Source organism: Eschrichtius robustus, chromosome 2 (genome assembly GCF_028021215.1).
Source record: "Eschrichtius robustus isolate mEscRob2 chromosome 2, mEscRob2.pri, whole genome shotgun sequence".
Classification (NCBI taxonomy): Eukaryota; Metazoa; Chordata; class Mammalia; order Artiodactyla; family Eschrichtiidae; genus Eschrichtius; species Eschrichtius robustus.
Genome location: NC_090825.1, coordinates 82639516 through 82664022, shown reverse-complemented (window position 1 = coordinate 82664022; position 24507 = coordinate 82639516). Strand labels below are relative to the sequence as shown.

Here is a 24507-nt window from a genome sequence, read left to right as displayed (position 1 = left end):
AGTATGGAGATCCTTGTACCTCTTCATCAAAGAATAGACAGTTGATTCTGTGAATTTTCTCTGATACTCACTTAAGCAATTCTCTATTTTCATATCTCTTTTGTAGAGTATAAAACATTTGTCCTTGTCCTATAAGAGCATACTCTGAGAGCTTTCACAAGTTGTAAAGTAGAAATGTAAACGTTTTGTTTTGTTTTACCTATGTCTACTGCCTTGAACTTTGTTCATTAAAGCTCTTATTTACAAGTAAATTATTTTGCTAATTAATAGCAGCCTGCTAGCTCCCTCAGCCTCACACCAGACTTCTCCCAACTCCCAGTAAATTGTGAAAAGATTATTGTGAAAGAATTTATGAAAATTCCTCACTCACCGCTATCGCTTTATCTGTTATTGGCCTATTTTCTGCTTCTGACTGCATTGAGTTTTTGGGTGTATTTGACATTAATCTTGCTAGAAGCGGACTGCTGGAACAAATGAAATCGCTGTCTTGTATAGTTTTATAAATCTAAATTTTAGTAACCTTCATTATCTCCTTTCCTTTGTTAAGAAATGGATAGTGGTTAAATTGTGGATGTGATGGGACTATCAAGAGTGGCAGGATGGCTATTTCTCTATTCAGTAAAGATGGCATTTTGTTATGATTATGACATTGTGATTGTGTATATCCTATAGAATCATAGCATGTTGAAGACTGTTTCCAGGCATCAAAATCAGACCTTGAGTAGAAAAGAAATATGTTTTAGAAATAATATCCTAATTACTAATTTATAGTAGGTTAATTTCTTCTAGTTTAAATATAAATCTTGAAATATAAATCCAATTATGCTTTCTTCACTATATCTACTGTTGTGATATTTGATCATAAGTATGCTTTTATAGAGTTCATAGTGTTTTGAGTGAATTATAATAACAATCACTTAGTGAAAAGCTTAACTTGGTACTATACAGTAAATTTTATACTAGTAGTTCATTTTTCACTTCCTACTGAGTTTGCTTTCTTATGGGATTATTGTATTAAATGTTTACATGTTTTCTTTTTAAAAATCATGATCAGTCATGTTTATGGATGTATCTCTTAATGATTTATGATCAGTATTACTAAAAGAAAAATGCAGGTGCATTTCTCCTCAATATAAATATATTTTTCTGTGAAACTGCAATTCAAAGCAGTATTAAAAAAATCTATCAGCATTAAATTTTTTCTTAAGATATAATTTGTGTTTTTTTAAAGTATTTATTTATTTTTGTTTGGTTGCGCCAGGTCTTGGTTGCTGCAGGGAAGCTCCTTAGTTGTGGCTTGCCAGCTCCTTAGTTGCAGCACGTGGGCTCCTTAGTTGCAGCAGGTGGGCTCCTTAGTTGTGGCATGCAAACTCTTAGTTGAGGCATGCATGTGGGATCTAGTTCCCTGACCAGGGATCAAACCCAGGCCCCCTGCACTGGGAGCAGAGTGTTATCCACTGCGCCACCGGGGAAGTCCCTATAATTTATTTACTTTTTTTTAATTTTTATTTTTTTTTTTATTTATTTTTTTTATTTATTTTTTTTACATTATTTATTTATTTATTTATTTTATTTTTTTAGCTGTGTTGGGTCTTCGTTTCGTGCGAGGGCTTTCTCTAGTTGCGGCAAGCGGGGGCCACTCTTCATCGTGGTGCAGGGACCACTCTTCATCGCGGTGCGCGGGCCTCTCACTATCGCGGCCCCTCCCATTGCGGGGCACAGGCTCCAGACGCGCAGGCTCAGCAGTTGTGGCTCACGGGCCCAGTTGCTCCGCGGCATGTGGGATCCTCCCAGACCAGGGCTCGAACCCGTGTCCCCTGCATTAGCAGGCAGATTCTCAACCACTGCGCCACCAGGGAAGCCCTTAATTTTTATTTTTATTTTTATTTTTTAAAAAAATTTATTTATTTATGGCTGTGTTGGGTCTTCATTTCTGTGCGAGGGTTTTCTCTAGTTGTGGCAAGTGGGGGCCACTCTTCATCGCTGTGTGCAGGCCTTTCACTGTTGTGGCCTCTCTTGTCGTGGCGCACAGGCTCCAGACGCGCAGGCTCAGTAGTTGTGGCTCACGGGCCTAGTTGCTCCGCGGCATGTGGGATCTTCCCAGACCAGGGCTCGAACCCGTGTCTCCTGCATTAGCAGGCTGATTCTCAACCACTGCGCCACCAGGGAAGCCCTTTTTTTTTTTTTTTTAATTAATTAATTAATTAATTTATGGCTGTGTTGGGTCTTTGTTTCTGTGCGAGGGCTTTCTCCAGTTGCAGTGAGCAGGGGCCACTCTTCATCGCGGTGTGTGGGCCTCTCACTATCGCGGCCTCTCTTGCTGTGGAGCACAAGCTCCAGACGCGCAGGCTCAGTAGTGTGGCTCATGGGCCTAGTTGCTCCGCGGCATGTGGGATCTTCCCAGACCAGGGCCCGAACCCGTGTCTCCTGCAGTGGCAGGCAGACTGTCAACCACTGCGCCACCAGGGAAGCCCAATTTATTTTTAATTATACATTTTCTAGAGCATTTAAAGTGAAGAATACTAGGAGGATCACTTAGATTGCTTCATTGCTTTTCTGCTTTTATTTAGTTAATATAAGATCTAGTGGTGTTAATAAATATTTAATGTTGGGATTTTTAAAAAAATTTTTTCTGGTGTTGCTTCCTTCTTTTTTGTTTGTTTTGCTTTGTTTTTTTCTTTTTAAAAAAATTTTTATTGGAGTATATTTGATTTATAATGTTGTGTTAGTTTCTGCTGTACAGCAAAGTAAATCAGTTATACATATACATATGTCCACTCTTCCCATATAGGTCATTACAGAGTATTGAGAAGAGTTCTTGGACTATACAGTAGGTCCTTATTAGTTATCCATTATATATATAGTATTGTGTATTGTGTATATGAATGCTGAAATTTTAAATTATCTCAAAAATATCTGCGTTTGACCATCTTTCTATTCAGGCTTCCTCAAGATCCCTCCAATTTTAATATTCTATGAGCCTCATAGTGTTATACTGCTAAAGATTTCACATCAGTCTGAAACTGGAAGGGAACTAATAAAGTATTAAAAGCAAACAGAAAAGAATATGATAAAATACTCAAATAGGCATATAAGTACATTTTCACCCTATAGGCATACCTACTTCGAAGGCAAAAATATAATCCTTAGAATGCTTTTAAGGATGGACTCAGAGCAAGGGGAGTTGGTGGGATAATCTTGAAAGCTTCTGTCATTAAGCCACTTTACCTAGGTTCATCCAGTTCCTGATAGGGCAGACCTACTGCACATCCCAGAAAATGAAACCCATAGGCAGGGACATCTGCTTCTGTGTACATTGGTGGAGTTCTACTTTAAAATCTGGATACTGTTCTTTCTCCCATTCTGCATAGTTTAAAAATATAGCAAATGAAATTTGCTAAAAAAATAGCAATTTATTAATTACTTCCTGAAACTTAAGATGGTATCTTGACTATGCTCATCAGATTTACCCTAAGTTGAACAAAGAATTTTAAAATGACAATTTTCCACAGAATTATCACAGACAAAATCCATAAAGTTGTTTTGTTTTGTCTTTGTTGCAAACCTGAACTTAAGGGAACAGGAAAGTAGTGTTGATAACAATTTCATGAAGACCAAGAAGTACTCAGCACGGGGCTTCCCTGGTGGCCCAGTGGTTGAGAATCTGCCTGCCAATGCAGGGCACATGGGTTTGATCCCTGGTCTGGGAAGATCCCACATGCCACGGAGCAACTAAACCCTTGCGCCACAACTACTGAGCCTGTGCTGTAGAGCCTGTGAGCCACAACTACTGAGCTCACGTGCTGCAACTACTGAAGCCCGCGCGCCTAGAGCCCATGTTCCACAACGAGAGAAGCTACCGCAGTGAGAAGCCTGCACCGCAAAGAAGAGTAGCCCCCTCTTGCTGCAACTAGAGGAAGCCCGCGCTCAGCAACAGACCCAACACAGCCAAAAATAAATAAATTAAAAAAAAAAAAAGTACTCAGCACGAAGAAATAGCGCTTTTGCTAATCTTTTAACAAAATTCTACTCTTCCTCACTGCAACAGTGGAGATTTCTCCTTAGACAGTATGGATTTAAGTGCATAAAGATTATGCTACTTTGATTTCGATAGTCTGAATTTGTTCACTCAAAGCTGCAAAGTAGTCTTAAACCATGAATGTATTTACATCTCATCAAAGCAAACTTTGCTGATTGGTTAAATTAATTCATATTTCATAGATAAAATGGTGATCATATCTATTTACACATTTAAACACTACTGTAAGTTTATTTTTGTCGAAACTTTTTTCAATAGAAGGCCTAGGAGGATTACATACCAAGCCTAATTTGAATATCTGCCAAATCTGGGGAATTCAGAGCAGCATTAGTCTTCTAAATCTCATCAATACGAGATAAATAGGAGTTTTGATCTCTCAGAATTGCTATGCAATAATCCTAACCACGAAGACAGGCTGTAACAATTATAAGAGAGAAAATGCAATGTCCAGGGAAGATACCTAACTGAGAGAACTAAGTTCAAATCCTTAATAAGGTTGGCTCTTTATTAGCTATATGACATTGGAAGAGTTGCTAATCCTCTCTGGAATGTAGTTTCTTTAATATGTAAAATAAAGATGATAATAGATACTGCTCTTGTAAGGATTAATAATGGGATATATAGCAGACATTTAAAAAATGTTAGCTCCTACTTCTGCTCTTTCCTTAGGTTCTAGGCCAGTCTAGACTTTTTTTGACTGTGAGGGAATAAAGAACAGAATGTATGTCTGTTCAAAATAAGATAAATGTTTTATATCTTAATCCTTCAACTCAGTAAAATAGGTGTATAAGTGAAACAAAATTTTCACAAAATAGTACTTGTGAAAATGTACTGTGTCATGCACTGTGTATTTTTTTTCTTCTGAATTCTACTTTATTTCATTAAAAGGTAATAGTGTTTGGAAAATATTCCTCTAGGCCACTTTAAGTGAGCCTACTGTCTACAGTTATAAATAAAAACATCTTGTTTCAGGATGAGAGGTAAACCTTCCATCACCATACTCTTTTCTCTGGGTTTAAGGCTACACTTGGATATGATCATCATATGCTACCAAATCATTGCTATTTGAGAGGTATTAGCACTGAATCTAGAAGTAGCTTCTTGGGCAGGCAACCAGCCAGGTGTTAAATGAGGATAGGAAGACTTGAAAACTATCTCTAGAACTTGATAGCATGATTAATTAATATTTAGTGAAGTACTCTAACTTTCGATGAAAGGACCCTTATACATAATAGTACTAACGTACTGAAAATATCATATACCATATAGTATCCAGTAATATCTGAGACCTCTATTAACTTTGCTAAAGGTAGTTCAGACATATTGTTTGAGAAGTTTTACAACCAACAATTAGATTTGAGGAAGTAGTTTCCTTAACAATCTGCAGTCTTATGAAGCATAACAGCTTTGTGTTATGTAGTCCTGATTACATAGCAAAAAGAAAATATTTGTGGTTTTTATTATGTTCCTTATTGGAATAAATAGTTCATTTAGGGAAAGATAAACATTCCAGGACCATGATATATAGTTTTAAAAACGTCTCTGTTTAAAATATATTACTTTGGGATGTATTAGTATACCTTCAGAAGGGGACAGAGAATGGGTCCTTTGAAAATTTAATCATACCATGATCATGTCACTCCTTAGCTCCAAACCTTCTTATTTTAATCACAATAAAAGCTAAAGTCCTTATAATAGCCTACAGGGTCTGGCCCCAATCACTTCTCCCTCACCCCACCTGCACCCCTTTACCTGCCTTCAACTCCAACTGCTCTCCAACCATCTCATTCCACCGCAGTCACACTACTTCCCCAATATACCAGGCTCCCTCCCTTAACTTTCTTCAGTTGTTTGCTCAAATATCACCTTCTCAGCGAGGCCTTCCCTGACCACCCTCTTTAAAATATTGCATCAAATTCTCCCCCTTCCCTTAACACACACGCACACTTTCCAGCCTGTCCTTGCTTTACTTTTCTCCATAGCATATGTAGAGATGTACTACATATTTATTACTTATTGTCTGTCTCCCATTAGAATGAAAGCACCATAAGGGTAGGGGTGTTTGTCAGTTTTTGTGCACTATTGTACCCCCAGAGCTTAGAACAGTGTTCGGCACTCAGGAAATAAATATGTTTTGATGAATGAATGAAAGGATGAATGAATGAATTGTAACTACAATTAGCATAATGGTTTCAGTTCTTCAAAGTGTTTTTCTTATTTATTCCACAGGTAGAAATTATTTACACGACTATCACTATTGTTAATCTTAAGATAGGCAATGTACAGCAGAAAGAATATTATATATATGGCTTTAAAGTTTCTGAGTTCCTATTCCTTCAGTTTGGGGGAAGTGAAAGCCAAAAAAAGGGGTTCTGTCGTGGTGCTAATGGCTGCGGTGTTGAAGGGCGGCTGGGGATTTCGTTTCTAGGGAGGGTTACAGGTGAAAGTCTTACCACGTTGCTCATGGAATCCAAAGTATTGTACCTGTGGCTGCTTGATTCTTGGAGTCCAGACCTAGCCTGGTTTGGTAAGCAGCAAGGGAAGAAAACCGCCGGATATTTTCTTGAACGATCTCCTGATGCAACTGTGTTTACCGCCTTCCCGGCAGCACCCAGGGGGAACTTTAGGGCCAGGAGACTCTCACAGCCTTTATTTGGTTCTCAGTCCCTGGGCTCTGGGAAGCAGCGAGGTGGGCTGAGGGCCCTCTCCCCTTCACGTGGCGGCCGCCGGGCCGCACGCCCACGCGACAGGTGAGGCGCGGCGGAGCGCCAACTACACAACGGCGGGGCCAGACGCCCGCGTTCTGCGCCGCCGGCGGCCGCGAGTTGGCTGAGGAGGGTCCCAGCGGCGGCGAGAGCCCCTGCAGACGGACGCCCGGCAGGCGGGAACTCTTCCCGCACGGGGGCGCTGCCACCTGCCCGGAGGAGGAGCCAGAGCGGGACCTAGTTTTTTGCGGCTCCGGCGCACGGGAGTCGGGAGAATCCACCCTGATCATGAAGGGCTGCAAAGGCATCGAGAACCCGGCTTTCGTCGCCTCCAGTCCGTACAGCCCGCGCCGTTTGTGTCCATCGTCCTCTTCCGTCGAGGTCTCTGTCTCGTCCACCAATCCCCTGAGAGAGGGTTCGCCGCCGCAGGAGCCTCAGGAGCCCCAGAAGTCCCCGGAGCCACCTCTTTCTTCAGTAACTCCTCCTGGCTCCCAGGAGCGGTCCGGGCCAGAGTCACTGTCAGAGTATGAGGAGGGGCCCTGCGGGTGGGGGAACTTCCAACCCCAGTGTCTCCAGTGCTGCAACACGCCCCAGGGCTTTCTGTTTCACTATTGCCTTTTGGCCCTCACGCAAGGTAAGGTCCAGAGCCGGCTCGAGAGGGCGGTGGGCCAGCGGGGGGCCGGCGGGGAGGAGAGGGCAGGTGCGCCGCGAGCCCGAGGGGTCGACGCGCCGAGCTAGGTGGCCCCAGGCTTGGGACTTGGAAGCGCTCGCACCGACGTCAGCCTACGAGGTTCAGGTATCTACATTTTAGCTTCTCTTTTATGGAAACATTTAAAACTTGCCATACAAGCTTTTTCTCTTTAGTGTTCTACCTCAGTCTAGCCGATTCGATTCCTACAAAGAAGATGAGTGGAGCCTTCCTTCGGGAACCTTTTGCTGGGGGGGTGGGGCGGGGGAGATACACTGTACGTTACAAAAACATACATTTTGCTAAACCCCCTTATTAAAAGGATTTTTTTTACGTTGTTTCTGGAAGAGAAGAATTAATAAATTTGCAGTTGAGGTAGGGTGGTTCTCGAAGGAGAAACTTGTTGAAAATATATGGTATCGGTTAGATCTAGGCATTCGTGTTTTGTGAGTATAGTTTGAGTGTATTGGATGCACACGTGGAGCCCAGTGAGTAAATCCGCAAAGGCTTCAGGCGTTGTTAACTGGTAAGGCAGTTTGTTCAAGGATCTCTTTTAGATTCTCTCGGGAGTTACTGATAAAGTCCAGGTTTATACCCTCAGGAGTTTGCAATCTAAGCCTGATTTGGAGGAGTGAGTAGTAGGGCCGAGGGACAATGACTCTCCTGAAAGAAAGCATGGCGGGGAATGAAAGAAATGGGAAGTTACACTAAGGCGACAAATTAAGGAGGGGGGCATTAAAGTGTAGCATCTTCAAGGACATGCTGATGGTTAGCTAGAATTTGATGGTATGTAGATATTTTTTGGTCACTTGAGTCATAGTTTAAAAAATATTTTGTAAAGAGGCAATCAAGGACTGATTGAAAGAAATGTAATAAAAAAAAAATTGGGGGAGGAGGTGGGTTGAAATTGCTCTTTTTTAAGATTAACAGAAGACTATATCTAAATATATTCTTCCTGTTCTTATTCCTGCTCCACTGTCTTAAAGCAACTCAGTGTCCCTTGCACAGGTTAGGTGCTGAGTAAATATTTGTTGATTGTGAGTCTGCAGCTCTTCTACTAGCAACAGTTTTGTGCTAAAGAGTTACTTCCTTTTCCACCTTTCTTGTCCCCACCAAAGTTGGCCTTCTCTCAACATCTTGATCTCAGTTGTCCAAAATCAGTGATTGTGAAGCATCTTAGTGTCAAAGGAATGCAAAGTTCAAAGAAATTGGACACAAGTAAAAAATTCCTTGTCTTGTGTATTATCTTAAACGTATTCTGAAATTTCAATATGATTCCAGAATATATAATTTTGCATTTAATATAAAATATTGTTTAAAATTATTATTGAATATAATTGAAATTCTTAGAGAAATGTGTCAAGTTTAGCCTGGAGCTACTCTACCTAGAAATCTCCAATTTCAGAAGCATAATCTGAGATGAAAGTGACCCAGTAAGTTCTTATTTTGGTTTAAGTCTGAATGACTGAAAACATTATTTTTGTGTTTTTCAAACAAGATCCTTCGGAAGACCATTTCCATGATATAGTAATAGGTGATTAATCGGTAAAAAAGACCCGAAACTTGTCAAGTGAGTTTACTTAACCCAGCACTTCTCAAAGATAAACAGGATTTCTCTTAGCACTTAATTGCCTAATGTACCTCATAGCTTCATGCATTTACAATAGACAACATAGTATGCAATGTTTCATGAAATTTCTTTTTTTTAAAAGCAAAGTTCTTGGAACTTGTGTAGCATAGAATTCACATTGAGATCATAGGCTTAAAGTGCTATATTTCCATAAGAGTTTGCAAATTTGCTTTCTTAGAAAATTTTTTACCATAAAAACAGTGAGTTCTAATGACTGACTTTTAATCAGTATGGCAAGTGTGTTGGAAAGTTGATTTTAGATGGGAAATTTTCAAATTCTCAGACAACCTTATCTCCTTATAAATGTGTCATTCCTAGGTACCTTAGAAATTTTATCTTAAAACATCAAGAATTATAAATTGGCTTATAAATTTATTAAACTGGCATAAAAGTAAAAATCATGTTAGGACTTTTAAAACTTATATAAATTTTCTTGAAATACATTCCTAGTTACAGCCTTGATAAAGCAAAATTTGAAGAGATTATAGAGATCATGACTTGGATATACTCTTTCTATTAATTAATGAATGAAAACAATTCATGGTAGCCTCTTAAGTAAAAGGAATAATCAGTTAAAAACTTCGTAATTTGATCAGATGCTTTTTATTTTCACTTTATAGTAATGTTTAAACTTCTGCATATTTAATCTATATCCAAACAGAACATTTTTGTTGTCAGTCAAAATTGGATTTTCAACGTTTCCTTGTTTATCTTGTATTCCTTCATCATGGTTATAATGAGCAGATGAAGTATAAGGGTTTTTTATTTTTCTTTTTTCTGTTACTTTGCCTATTATTTAGAATGCCAGGGGTTAAAATAAGACTTTGAGTTTGTTATTTTTGCCCCAGGAACTTTTAAATGATAACTTTAAAGAGTGCTAGAAGAAAATAGAGGTTTGAGAACTCAATTTCACCTTTCTTAAGACTAAGTCAAGGATCTCATGTTATAAATATGTTTAAAGATTGAGTAATTTGAGCAGTTTTAGTATTTGACCTCTCAATCACCTGTACATTTTGTACTCTTTCAAGCGAGGTCCATGGGACTATGCTACACCTGGAAACTCTCTAGCAAACCAGCCTCATGAGACTTTACCAGTCTTTTTGTCATTTAAAGAAAAATGAAGTTAGTTATAATTCAGTATGTGATAAGCATCAATTTTATTTCACATCTGAAAATTCACAAGTGTATAATTTAAAAGCGAACTGATTTGTAAAGGAAATATGTTTGGCTTGCTTAGCTTTGAAACTTTGAGATTTTTAAAATTGGTACATTTAAAAATATCAAAAGAAACAAACAATCAAATTTTAGTATGTCGTTAATAATCATAATCTATGTGGTAAAGTTGTAATAATGCACTTAAATTTCCTCTTCTCTCTTTTAGGTATGGTGGTAAATGGCCTAGTAAATATTAGCATTTCCACTATTGAGAAGCGCTATGAATTGAAGAGTTCCCTGACAGGCTTGATATCATCAAGCTATGATATCGCATTCTGTTTGTTGTCTTTATTTGTATCATTCATTGGTGAAAGAGGACACCAACCAAGATGGCTTGCATTTGCATCCTTTATGATAGGATTGGGAGCACTTGTATATTCATTGCCAAAATTTTTTAGTGGAAAATACCAATTCGGGTCCCTTTTTGAAGGTAAGTTTCTGTTGTGTTTTGCTTATTTTAAGAAGTAGTATGAAACTATGTTATACTGCAACTCTATATTGCAGCTCACTTGTATGGGTAAATAGGGTAAGGGCTGGTCTCTTCCACTGCTCACTGCTTTGTTATGATGTGAATTGTGTTAGGAGATTACTGAGACAGATTGCACATTATTCATCCCTTCAGTGGTTCTCCAAGTTTTTAATCCTCGAATACTCATTCCCCATATTATACACAATCTTCCTCAGAAAAGACATGACTTGTTTTGGTTTACAGGTGGTGTGACTTCACTGGGGTTCTAAGATCTAGTTTTTCCCTTTATGGTTTTATTTACTGTGCTTATAGCTCTGCACCCTGGACATGTTGACTCCTGATTTGAGAAAGAGAGGTAAAACTTATAGGAGTGGGGCTTTTCCTGAGAACTGAAACTAGCTTTACTTTTGACTCTAGTTTAGAGACACAGAACTTCACGAGTTACCTAAAGTGTTGCTCTGGTCAGTACATTATTTAAAGGCTCAGAAAGGAAGTTTGATTATTTATATTTCTTCCCTTTTCTTTCCCCCAAAGAATCCTTTTTAATGGAAAAACGATTATGGTAGAGCCCAAGAAATGTGCTAATGAAAGTAGACCTTAACATTTTTTGTCCTTCCTGAGACTTTTAATAGCAAGTATTGAAATAAAATCAGAGGGCTACAAAATCTGAAGTTTTGATAGGTTAGGTAAATGAAGAAAAGGCTTATAGTAAGAAGAAAGGAGAACTGGGGCCTCCTGCACAATAGGCATTATTTTTAAAAAGTTAAGATTGTTATATTTGTATTAATTTTGAAAATTCATATTAAAGTGTTAACATTTCCCTAAATCTATTTCCCAATTATAGAATGACAACAAATGGGAAAATATTTTCAATAACAAAGTATATATCATGCAGCATGGTTTTAGGAGTGCACTTATTTAGAAAGCAGACTTCATTTTGGAAATAAAAATAGAATATGCAAGCATATGGCCCAAGAGAGGATGTTTTAAAAATGTGATACAGTTTGGAATGAATTGGATACGGTGAATGTGTTATCAGTAGAAAGAACAGTTACTAGATTCTAGTATATTATCTAAGATTCCACAGGATTTTATCAGGCCAACTTCACATACTTTCTCTGGGGGTAGATTTGGGAAAAACACATGTAGGCTTTAGTATAATACCTTTGAAATCTTAATTTCAAAGAGGAAAGGGAAAAGCTGAATTTTAGCCTGTCACACAAGAAATACGAAACTGAGTCTATGATAGCAAAAATATTATTGTGTCTGTAGTATTTAGGTGTTGATCTTTGTACTGAATCTAATCCCTCATTTTTCCAGTTGATCAGATGCCCTGTTTGTTCTTAAAGTATACAGACTTTGTTAAAAAAAATCTTTGACTCTCTAAACTAAAACATAAACACTTAGTCCAGTGCAGAAGCCTGATTCGTCCTCAGCCGTCTTCTTAGCTTCTTCTCTTGCCATACGTGTGTTGAGTTGCAGCCAGTCTGAATAATTTATATTTACTAAAGGGAAATGGCCACAAATTAAGGTGTGTTTGTGGCCAGAGATGAAGCCAAGAAGGTTGCTGAAGCCAGGTTATAAACTTTTAGTACATTATTGTATATTGTGCAGGTTTTCACCAAATTCATATTGATATTTTTCATTATTTTAGTTGAGGTAGATTAGGTAGAGGAATTGGCTGATCTGTAAAATTTTTACACTAAATTAAGACTCATAATTTAAATAATAGTTTATCTGTGGCAAATAAAAGCAAAAACTCAGGTTGCCCTTACATTATTCTGCCATTCGTTATGATGAATATTTATTGATATTGACTATACATGATGCTGAAATAATAGCAGTGAAACTGTTTCATGCCCTCTGGATTTTATATACTAGTGGGAGGAAACACAAAATAAACAAACAAGATAACTGAAGATTGAGGTGAGTGTATAACAGAACAAGTAGTGTGAAGTAATAGTGTACAAAAGGGAAAATTTGTGGGCAAGGAAAGGCCATTGTGATTAAAAACTGGATAATGAGGACCCAGCCAAGGAAGATGATATCCAGGCAGGAGAAAAAATGATCACGGGCTTTGGAGCAGGAAACAGCTTGGCTGGTTTTCGGAATTGTCAGTTTTGGCCAGCATGATCAAAGCGAGGGAGAATGTGGCGTGAGATGAATTTGAGAGGCAGGTAGACCCCAGTGTGAGGCATTTGGATTTTCCTTCAAGTGCAATGGGAATTCATGAGAGTTTTACACAGGGAGGTACATGATCTTATTTATGTTTTTTTTTTTTTTTTTTAAATTTATTTTATTTTTGCTGTGTTGGGTCTTCGTTTCTGTGCGAGGGCTTTCTCTAGTTGCGGCGAGCGGGGGCCACTCTTGATCGCGGTGCGCGGGCCTCTCACTGTCGCGGCCTCTCTTGCTGCGGAGCACAGGCTCCAGACGCGCAGGCTCAGTAGTTGTGGCTCACGGGCCTAGTTGCTCCGCGGCATGTGGGATCTTCCCAGACCAGGGCTCGAACCCGTGTCCCCTGCATTAGCAGGCAGATTCTCAACCACTGCGCCACCAGGGAAGCCCAGTCATCCATTTTATACACTTCAGTGTATACATGTCAATCCCAATCTCCCAATTCATCACACCACCACCCCACCACTCACCTTGGTATCCATACGTTTGTTCTCTACATCTGTGTCTCAATTTCTGCCCTGCAAACCGGTTCATCTGTACCATTTTCTAGCTTCCACATATATGCGTTAATATACGATATTTGTTTTTCTCTTTCTGACTTACTTCACTCTGTATGATAGTCTCTAGATGCATCCACGTCTCTACAAATGACCCAATTTCGTTCCTTTTTGTGGCTGAGTAATATTCCATTGTATATATGTACCACATCTTCTTTATCCATTCGTCTGTCGATGGGCGTTTAGGTTGCTTCCATGACCTGGCTATTGTAAATAGTGCTGCAATGAACGTTGGGGTGCATGTGTCTTTTTTAATTATGGTTTTCTCTAGGTATATGCCCAGTAGTGGAATTGCTAGGTCATATGGTAGTTCTATTTTTAGTTCTTTAAGGAACTTCCATACTGTTCTCCATAGTGGCTGTCTCAATTTACATTCCCACCAACAGTGCAAGAGGGTTCCCTTTTCTCCACACCCTCTCCAGCATTTGTTGTTTGTAGATTTTCTGATGATGCCCATTCTAACTGGTGTGAGGTGATACCTCATTGTAGTTTTGATTTGCATTTCTCTAATAATTAGTGTTGAGCAGCTTTTCATGTGCTTCTTGGTCATCTGTATGTCTTCTTTGGAGAAATGTCTATTTAGGTCTTCTGCCCATTTTTGGATTGGGTTGTTTGTTTTTTTAATATTGAGCTGCATGAGCTGTTTATATATTTTAGAGATTAATCCTTTGTCTGATGATTCATTTGCAAATATTTTCTCCGATTCTGAGGGTTGTCTTTTCGTCTTGTTTATGGTTTCCTTTGCTGTGCAAAAGCTTTGAAGTTTCATTAGGTCCCATTTGTTTATTTTTGTTTTTATTTCCATTACTCTAGGAGGTGGATCAAAAAATACCTTGCTGTGATTTACGTCAAAGAGTGTTCTTCCTATGTTTTCCTCTAAGAGTTTTATAGTGTCCGGTCTTACATTTAGGTCTCTAATCCATTTTGAGTTTATTTTTGTTTATGGTGTTAGAGAATGTTCTAATTTCATTCTTTTTCATGTAGCTGTCCAGTTTTCCCAGCACCACTTATTGAAGAGACTGTCTTTTCTCCATTATATATCCTTGCCTCCTTTGTCATAGATTAGTTGACCATAGGTGTGTGGGTTTATCTCTGGCCTTTCTATCCTGTTCCATTGATCTATATTTCTGTTTTTGTGCCAGTACCATATTGTCTTGATTACTGTAGCTTTGTAGTATAGTCTGAAGTCAGGGAGTCTGATTCCTCCACTCCGTTTTTTTCCCTCAAGACTGCTTTGGCTATTCAGGGTCTTTTGTGTCTCCATACAAATTTTTAGATTGTTTGTTCTATTTCTGTAAAAAATGCCATTGGTAATTTGATAGGGATTGCATTGAATCTGTAGATTGCTTTGGGTAGTAGAGTCATTTTCACAATGTTGATTCTTCCAATCCAAGAACATGGTATATCTCTTCATCTGTTGGTATCATCTTTAATTTCTTTCATCAGTGTCTTATAGTTTTCTGCATACAGTTCTTTTGTCTCCCTAGGTAGGTTTGTTCCTAGGTATTTAATTCTTTTTGTTGCAATGGTAAATGGGAGTGTTTCCTTAATTTCTCTTTCAGATTTTTCATCATTAGTGTATAGGAATGCAAGAGATTTGTGTGCATTAATTTTGTATCCTGCAACTTTACCAAATTCATTGATTAGCTCTAGTAGTTTTCAGGTGGCATCTTTAGGATTCTCTATGTATAGTATCATGTCATCTGAAAACAGTGACAGTTTTACTTCTTCTTTTCCAATTTGTATTCCTTTTATTTCTTTTTCTTCCCTGATTGCTGTGGCTAGGACTTCCAAAACTATGTTGAATAATAGTGGTGAGAGTGGACATCCTTGTCTTGTGCCTGATCTTAGAGGAAATGCTTTCTCTTTTTCACCATTGAGAATGATGTTGGCTGTGGGTTTGTCATATATGGCCTTTATTATGTTGAAGTAGGTTCCCTCTATGCCCACTTTCTGGAGAGTTTTTTTCATAAATGGGTGTTGAATTTTGTCAAAAGCTTTTTCTGCATCTATTGAGATGATCATATGGTTTTTATTCTTCAATTTGTTAATATGGTGTATCACATTGATTGATTTGCATATATTGAAGAATCCTTGCATCCCTGGGATAAATCTCACTTGATCATGGTGTATGATCCTTTTAATGTGTTGCTGGATTCTGTTTGCTAGTATTTTGTTGAGGGTTTTTGCATCTATATTCATCAGTGATATTGGTCTGTAATTTTCTTTTTTTGTAGTATCTTTGTGTGGTTTTGGTATCAGGGTGATGGTGGCCTCATAGCATGAGTTTGGGAGTTTTCCTTCCTCTGCAATTTTTTGGAAGAGCTTGAGAAGGATGGGTGTTAACTCTTGTCTAAATGTTTGATAGAATTCACCTGTGAAGCCATCTGGTCCTGGACTTTTGTTTGTTGGAAGATTTTTAATCACAGTTTCAATTCATTACTTGTGATGGGTCTGTTCATATTTTCTATTTCTTCCTGGTTCAGTCTTGGAAGGTTATACCTTTCTAAGAATTTGTCCATTTCTTCCAGGTTGTCCATTTTATTGGCATAGAGTTGCTTGTAGTAGTCTCTTAGGATGCTTTGTATTTCTGCAGTGTCTGTTGTAACTTCTCCTTTTTCATTTCTAATTTTATTGATTTGAGTCCTTTTCCTCTTTTTCTTGATGAGTCTGGCTAATGGTTTATCAATTTTGTTTATCTTCTCAAAGAACCAGCTTTTAGTTTTATTGATCTTTGCTATTGTTTTCTTTGTTTCTATTTCATTTATTTCTGCTCTGATCTTTATGATTTCTTTCCTTCTGCTAACTTTGGGTTTCAATGTATTTTAAAGGAAAAAGAGATGGGTCTTTCTAGTGGATTGATTGTGAAGAAGGAATGACTCCTTCATATTTGGTTTGACCAACTGGAGCCATTTACTCTAATGTGGAAGACTGGGTTAGAAAAGAATTGGGAGTGAAAATCAAGAATTCAGGTTTAGACTTAAGTGTGAGCTGCATACTATATATCCAATGTTGCAATGTATATTTTTGGACATGTACGTTTATGTAAATGTGCAAGTCATTCTTTAGTCTTCATTCCTTGAAATGAAAATATTGGTTTGAAGGGCTTCCTCATTCTAATTTTTGATAGATAATGGCACACTGACTTTTAGGAAGGGATTTACCAGTTACTCTCCCACAGTCAATATATGAAAATGTCTGGTTGCTATTTTGAAATTTTTACATTATTTTTTATACTTGTCTGCTCAAGTGAATTAACCCACTTTTGCAAATAGGGGATCCTGTAACCAAAAATCTGAGTTATTTATCCAACTCTAAGGAGAATATAGAGGAAAACTGGAAATTTAAGTGAGAAAAGGAAAACAAATTAGTTGAAAGCTTTTTGTAAATAAATTAGAAGCAGGGAAATGTATAATCTTCTTAGGTAACATTACATAAATAACCTAAAGAGCATAACATTAAGAAATCATATTATTAATTGAAGTCATACATGTAATTTAATTTGAAACTGACATTGAGAGAATTAACATATTCCCTTGTGTGCTTTTTTTTGTTGCTGTTGTTTTTTTGAACTTGAGGTAAACCAAACTCAGGCTCAGTTTGGATGAAATAATCTCTGTAAGAGGAGATTAAAGTAATGTAATATAGTTTGTGAGTAGAAGAAAACAAAATATGAAATATGATAAGCATGTATAATTTCCACAGGTGTGAGAATTGCACAGAAGGAGGTTAAGAGTTAGCAAACAGGTAGAAAAATGTGTTTGGAATCAACTTGAATTTTCTATTGTTCTATAAAAAATAAATTAAGTAGGTTTGGGAAAGTATTTTTTTAAGGGAAGTTTTAATGGACACATAAGGTTTAGACGTGATTATCTATCTTTGAATGGAGATAACATTTATCAAAGAGAAGTTTTGCTTGTTATCGGACAAACACACGAAAAAGGAAGAATTAAATTTAAGGGAGAAAAATGCTTCTAAGGGCTAATTTTGGTATGTGTTAACCTGAAGATAGAATAATGTCATAAAACATTTTCAAGTAAATCATATTTGCCACTCACTTTTGATATATTTTAGTAGACCATTAACATAACACATATTTTAATATAACTTTTAAATATTTTAAAAAATGTAATAAATGAATAAATAAATCTTTACCACATAACATTTTGTTTTCATCCAAGCACTTTTTAATTTAATCCTTAGGATGAGTTAATTTAATGTTGGTAAACAAAATAACCTTTTCTTCTCTTTGAAACTTTGCGACAGGGGCCATTAGTAAATAGCAATACTTAGGAATTGTAGAGAAGTAATTACTAAATCCAGTAAAGCTCTTTTTCTTTATTGACCAATAGTTGGATAAATTTTCCTAAGTTGTATTATTTTCTTGTTTCTCTTTTCCATCCCTTTCTCTCAAAAGAATTAGCTCTCAACACTTCCCTTTTGCTTCATCACTGAATTTCTAATATTTTAGAAATGGTATTTCAGGGAGAATTCTGCATTAAAGGACTTTGGTTACGCAGGCTGACTACCTAAAAATGTTGAACTAGGAAAATGATTAGAGTGGGACTCAAAGTCAGACTTAATTTTTAGTTAGTGTTTTGTCTTTGTCTTGTATTCTTAAGGTTTTTTTGTTGTTGTTGTTTAATATGGAATGCTTGCCTAGATTGGAGAAGACATAGGGCCAAGAATCTTAAGAGTTTTTCAACCACCAGTTCAATACAGGTTGCTTTAATTTTGCTTGGCCTCTGGGAAATATGTGTCCAGTTTATTGTTTACTTATTTTGTAAAGTCAGTTTTGGCCTAGAGAGAAAGGTTTCTTTTCATTTCAGGATTATTGCTTTATATTTTCCTTTAAAATAGGAGTTTCACAGCCATCATGAAATACTACATACCTTAACGTAGCCAGTTTTGTTGAAATTTAAATGACCTAACTTTTGAAATAGAGGAAACTCACTGAGAAAAATAAGTACGAAAGCATGTGTCAATGAGATGTTAGCACAAACTCTGTTCTGCCCACAGTTATAATTTGCAGATAGGTATAAATTTTAAAATGAGTGGCCTTGAACAAGAGAAAGTAACGTCCCAACATTTCTCAAAATACAATCTGCCAAGCAGAGTTTCTGAAGGTATTAAAATATACAACGGAATATTACTCAGCCATAAAAAGGAACGAACTTGGGTCATTTGTAGAGACGTGGATGGACCTAGAGAGTATCATACAGGGTGAAGTAAGTCAGAAAGAGAAAAGCAAATGTCGTACGATAACGCATATGTGTGGAATCTAGAAAAAATGGTATAGATCATCTTATTTGCAAAGCAGAAATAGAGACATAGACATACAGAACAAATGTATGGATACCAAGGGGGAAAGGAGTGGGGAGGGAGGAATTGGGAGACTGGGATTGACACATATACATTATTGATACTATGTATAAAGTAGACAAATGATGGGAACATACTGTATAGCACAGGAAACTCTACCTAATGCACTGTGGTAACCTAAATGGAAGGGAAGTCCAAAAGGGAGGGGATATATGTATGTGTATGGCTGATTCATTTTGTTGTGCAATGGAGGCTAACACAACGTTGTAAAGCAACTATACTCCAATAAAAATTACTAATAAAAAAAAAGAGTATGTTAAACACGGGTTCCGTAGTTCAATGAGTTTGGGAAAAGATGAAAGTTAAAGAGGCGTCTCTATTGCATCACTGTAAAAGTGAATGCATTGTGTGCCTCTTTAGTTAGGGAATATGATATGTATAGTTCTGAACTTATTGACCAGGAACTCCATTGATATGCTTGTCCCTTTTACCCTGCTTCCATTGCTTACTTTACATTTTCTCCTCCAGATTAGTGTTTCAGCGAACAGGCTTTGGGAAAATCTGCTCAATGCTGTCTTATGTCTAAGTATGTGATTTTGAAGCCCTTGTTGAATTTAGAAACTTCCTTATGGCCAGCACCTAGAACAGCGTGTGATAGATAGTAGGTACCTGAGGAATGTTTGTTGAGTTGTCAAATATATAAATGAACGACTGGATCCCTTCAACGGAGGCATATTAGGAGTCTGATGAATTGTCCTTCTGTAGAAGGCAGTAAGAGTAGGTAATGGCAGATAAAGACGATCTGGGATTCTCTGTTCACATTTTCCATAAACTTGGCTTTATGGAATAAACATATTCCATAAAGAATAATTTTCTTTTGGCCACTGACTTGGGAAGAATTGTAAGTTATCAGAGGCAAAAATTATTTGCCCTAAATGATCTTTATGTGTAAGATTTTGGATCTGAAAAATTTGCAGTATGAAAAAGGAAGCTAAAATGAGAAGCATATTCAGAAATAGAAGCAAAATGCAGTGATATTCTATTTTTGGTTTTCATCTTAATTACTTGCTAAAATATTGATTTCACTATGTATCTACTGTACTTCTAAAGTGGTGATAAAATGTCAGAGTTATTTTTTGATAGAGTGTTAGTAGTGATTACCCTTATTTGTCTTCATGTATGAAATAAAAGGAAATGGCTCTGGTAGGACATTCAAGTGGACCATAGGCAAAGTTGTGTCTAACCAGGTATAATGTATGGGAGGTAATGATTAAGCAATGCTTTTTGCTTACCTCAGAAAGGTTGGTAAAAATGTGGTTTGTGGTAAGAAAGAAATGAGGAAATTCTTTTTGCTTAGTCACTGTTCTGAAAAACGCACAAATAGCCAATGTGTGTTTTAATGTATTTTTTCTCTTTTATTTTAATGCTGTTAGCATATTACATTGATGAAAGTATGCAGCAATATAGCAGGGATATTAAGATCAGACAAAACAGTTTAAATTTTTGCTCAAGCACTGTATGATAGAGCTTTGTGACCCTGGACAAGTTTCTTCAACTGTAAATCATGATGGGGATAGTAACTGCTAGTTCATAGGCAATTATACACAAATAGTGATAAGGCAGTGCCTGGTGTGGGTAAGTGCTCATTAAATAGTAGCAATGAATAAAAATGATGTTCATGATAATTAAGTAACAGCTATATTAATGTAAAAAAACTGCCTTTCTTGGTTTGTTTACTTATTGTCAAGGGTAGTTACAAGATAACAGGAACAACTAAAAATCTTTCAATGTGATACATATTTTTTTTTAGGTGCCACTTGATATGACATATCTCAAAAGTCTGGCTAAACACTTTCAAAGTAATATATTAGAAAAGGTTTTAATTAGCTATGTTTCCAGGATTGTATTCTTTTTATGAGATAAGAAAATAAATTTATTTGCTGTAGCTCAGATTAATTGGAGCCACTCAATATGACATATTAAATATTGCCTTTTAAATAGCCAAGTTGCCTCTTTCTAAATATTTTAAATTTTTTTCCTAATTTTAAACATGATATGTCCCTTTGCAAGCCAATCAGAAGATAGAAAAATACAAACAAAAATGGAATAGAAGGGGAAAAAATGGACTATATGGAATAAAAAAGTAAGGAAATAAAAATTTTTTATAACAGAGCCTAGATAACACTGTCATTATTGTTCAGCCTTTTTAATGTATACACACATTCATACATGTATTCACAAATAGTTATGCATAATTACACATTTACATTACATAGTCATTAACACACACTCATGCACACACATTCTCACATCTTCTTACTAACCTTTATACATATTCATACATCTTTACATCACATTTTCACATATACGTTCAAATGCACATTTTAAAGAAACAAGATTTTGAACTTACGGTTATCTACTTTTTTTTTTTAACTTAGAATATATATTGGATATTGTAAATATTAAAAAAGACAACTACGGAATATTTTTATTTTATTTCATTTTATAGATAATCCATTTAATCTACCCTCTTTTGTTGTGATTTTTATTAATACATTTTATTTTTCTGATTAGAAAAGTTCTGGTCATTGCAGACAATTTGGATAATACTAAGAAGTACAAAGAGAAAAAAACCCAATTCATTATTATTCTTTTCTCAAGGAGAACAACTTTGGGATTGTCTTAATATTTTTATTGTGCCTATTTCTTGTAGAGTTAGTATAATATTTTTCATAGTTTGCAGCATGTGAGCATTCTTATTCTTGCATAGCATTCCATTTTATATTTTAATGATTCTCATAAATATTTACATTTTAAAAGTTTTCCATTATAAGTCACCTCATGATAACATTTTTATGTTTCAAGATTTTACTATATTTTGGGAGTTATACAGTATTTAACGTTTTGGAGTTGGCTTTTTTCATTCAGAATAATTCTGTGAAGACTCATCAGGGTTGAATTTATCAGTTGCTCATTCCTTTTTATTGCTAACTAGTACGTATTCCATGGTATGGATTTACCATAGTTTGTTCAACCATTCACCTGCTAAAGGACATTTGGATTGATCCCGGTTTTTTGGCTATTACAGATAAAGTTATGAACATTTGTGTACAGATTTTTGTGTGAACATACTTTTCAGTTCTCTGGGATGGATGCCTAGGAGTAAAACCAATGGGTCATGTGATAGTTCTCTACTTAGTTTTTTGAGAAACTACTGTTTTCCAGAGTGTACCAATTTATATTCCCATCAGCAATGTATGAATGATCCAGTTTATCTGCACCCTTGCCAGCATTTGGTGCTGTCATTATTTTTTATTTTAGCCACTTTGATAGGTTGTAGTAAAATCTTATTATGCTTTTAATCTGCATTTCCCTAATGGCTAATGACGTTGAGAATCTTTGCTTGTGTTCATTTGCCATCTGTTTGTCCTTCATGTAATATCTTTTCGTGTTTTTTGCCCATGTTCTAACTATATTGTTTACCTTTTACTGTTGAGTTTTGAAAGTTACTTATGTATTCTAAGTACTAGATCTTTGTCAGGTAGATGGTTTGCAGATATTTTCATCTCGTTTGTAGCTTGTCCTTTTCAACCTCGTAACAGGGTTTTTCACAGAGCAAAAGATCTTAATTTGGGTGAAGTTCAATTTACCACTTTTTTCCTTTTGTTGTCGAGTCTAAGAATTCTTTCCCTAGTCCTAGATCCCAAAGATTTTCTATTTCTTTTCTTCAAAAAGTTTATAGTTTTCCATTTTCCATTTAAATCTGTGATACATTTTGAGTTGATTTGACTCTCTTTGTATTTCCAAATAACATTCTCTGTTTACTCCTTTTAAAAACAGAAATGTATAACTAATGTATTTGTCACAATAATCATTACCGGTTGGAAAGGGGAAAATACACAGGAGTCACTGCTTCGGAGAAATCCTGAAATCCCACTGGGAAGCTGTCATGCTTGTTCCTTGAGTAAACTCTCCTTCTGCTTCTTGGGAGGGGCTTCATAGTTCATTGTTCTCTGTTGGTCTTTTTTTAAAATTATCCTTGGCTATATTTAAAGAGGGCAAATGGAGAATATATTACTTAGATGCTTAGAAGCTGTTATCAACCTGTTTCTTGCCTGTAGAAATTTGGGAACTAAGGGTCATTTTAACACTCATTCTGTCATAATCTCTCCTAGAAGAGGTTAATGGTTCATCTGATAGTGCAGATGTTTCAAAAACTAATTGATTCGGGTATATATGCCAATAATCACACTCATAGTTTTGCATTATGTCTTGTCTTTCTTAATTAAGTCCAGAGAGACAGGAGGTTAAGTTTATCAGACTAATGGGAGAGTCATACCCTTAGGTACTTTTCCTTGAGCCATATTTTCCAATTAAAAGTATTTGTTTGGGGCCACCTTAATCCATTCAATGGCATTAACAGGGAGTGGGGCCATAGCCTTGATTTCATCTACTCCACAGGCTGTTTTAGTTAACCTTTGTTGCTCAAAGGCTTTCTGAGTTCTGAGTTCTGGAACAAGATAAAGTTCTTGCAGCAGGTATGGACAGTGTTTATGACAGTGTTTATGGCAGACAGGGAAGATGTAGGAAGCCTCGGGCAAGTCTCCAATAGGGAAATCCCAGTGAGGACCCCTGGGTTTTTGTAGTAAGACCAAGCTTTTCTGCCTACCTATTCTCCCTTTTGAGAAGCAGCTATTGGTTTGCTCCTTAATGCTGGTAAACAGGATTATGAACACCGTTCAACCTGGACTCCCCATCATGCAGTGTATGTTATCTACTGTAACAAATCATAAAATTAGACACGTGAAAATTAGACATCTCATTGTTAAATGAATTGGTAGATGCAAGCAGATTTGGAAGGCACAAATAACTATATAGGCAGGTATCTCATACTACTAGCCTACTTGTTTTTATTGACTTTCACTTTCTTCTTTTTCAATGGAGAAAGGTTATTATAGGCAGATGTTAGCATGGTCTTACTACAAAAACCTAGATGTCCTTATTAAAAGGATCTCACAGAGTTCCTTGTGGCTGGCTAACAGAGGAGGAAGAGATGTAGCCTGGTTTACAGTAGGTTTTTGCTGGCACCCACCAAAGATGAACATTTTGAAGAAAAACCCCAGTCAGGCATGTCCCTAAAAGGCAATGGTCAGTGGAAATTTTCTTGATAGAAGGGAAGCCCTGAGGTACAGATTTATATTGATTCATGCACAACACTAATAGATAAGCTGGCCAGTCAGAAGCTTGGAAGAAAACAAAAATGAAAGTTGTTTACAAGGTAGGAGGAGTTCCAGCCAAGAGATTTGTAGTATGCTTCTGGGCATGGGCCTAGAATGTAAAGCTATTTTTGCCACATGTTAATACTCACTTGAGGGCATCCTTTGTAGAAGAGGCTCTCAATCAGGAAGAAAAGATGGTCTGTCCAGTGAGTGTCAATCAGTGTTTTTCCCCAGCCACTGTGGTGCTTGTGGAATTGTCCCATGTAAAAAAAATGGCCATATAGCATTAAAGGAAGCTAAACATGGGTTCCAAAAATGCCCTTTCCCTCATAATGGCTGGTCTAACTACCTGTACTGCAGATTGATTGCTCAGTTTACCAATTGCAGGGGCCAGTCCTAAGAGCAGTGATTTGGTAACATTCCCTAGGGCAACCACTATACCCCAGGGCAACGAAAAAATATATATCCTGGTTGCAATTTGTCCCCCT

The 24507-nt window shown here is 36.8% G+C and overlaps 1 protein-coding gene across 1 annotated transcript in view; it reads left to right on the top strand.

The window, feature by feature from the left end:
• The first annotated feature begins 7032 nt into the window (after window positions 1-7032).
• SLCO4C1 (solute carrier organic anion transporter family member 4C1) overlaps window positions 7033-24507 on the top strand; it is a 60382-nt gene continuing 42907 nt past the window's right edge. Inside the window, exons 1-2 of the mRNA XM_068533989.1 lie at window positions 7033-7378; window positions 10444-10707. Coding sequence (XP_068390090.1) covers window positions 7033-7378; window positions 10444-10707 — 610 coding nt within the window. The remainder of the gene's footprint in view (window positions 7379-10443; window positions 10708-24507) is intronic.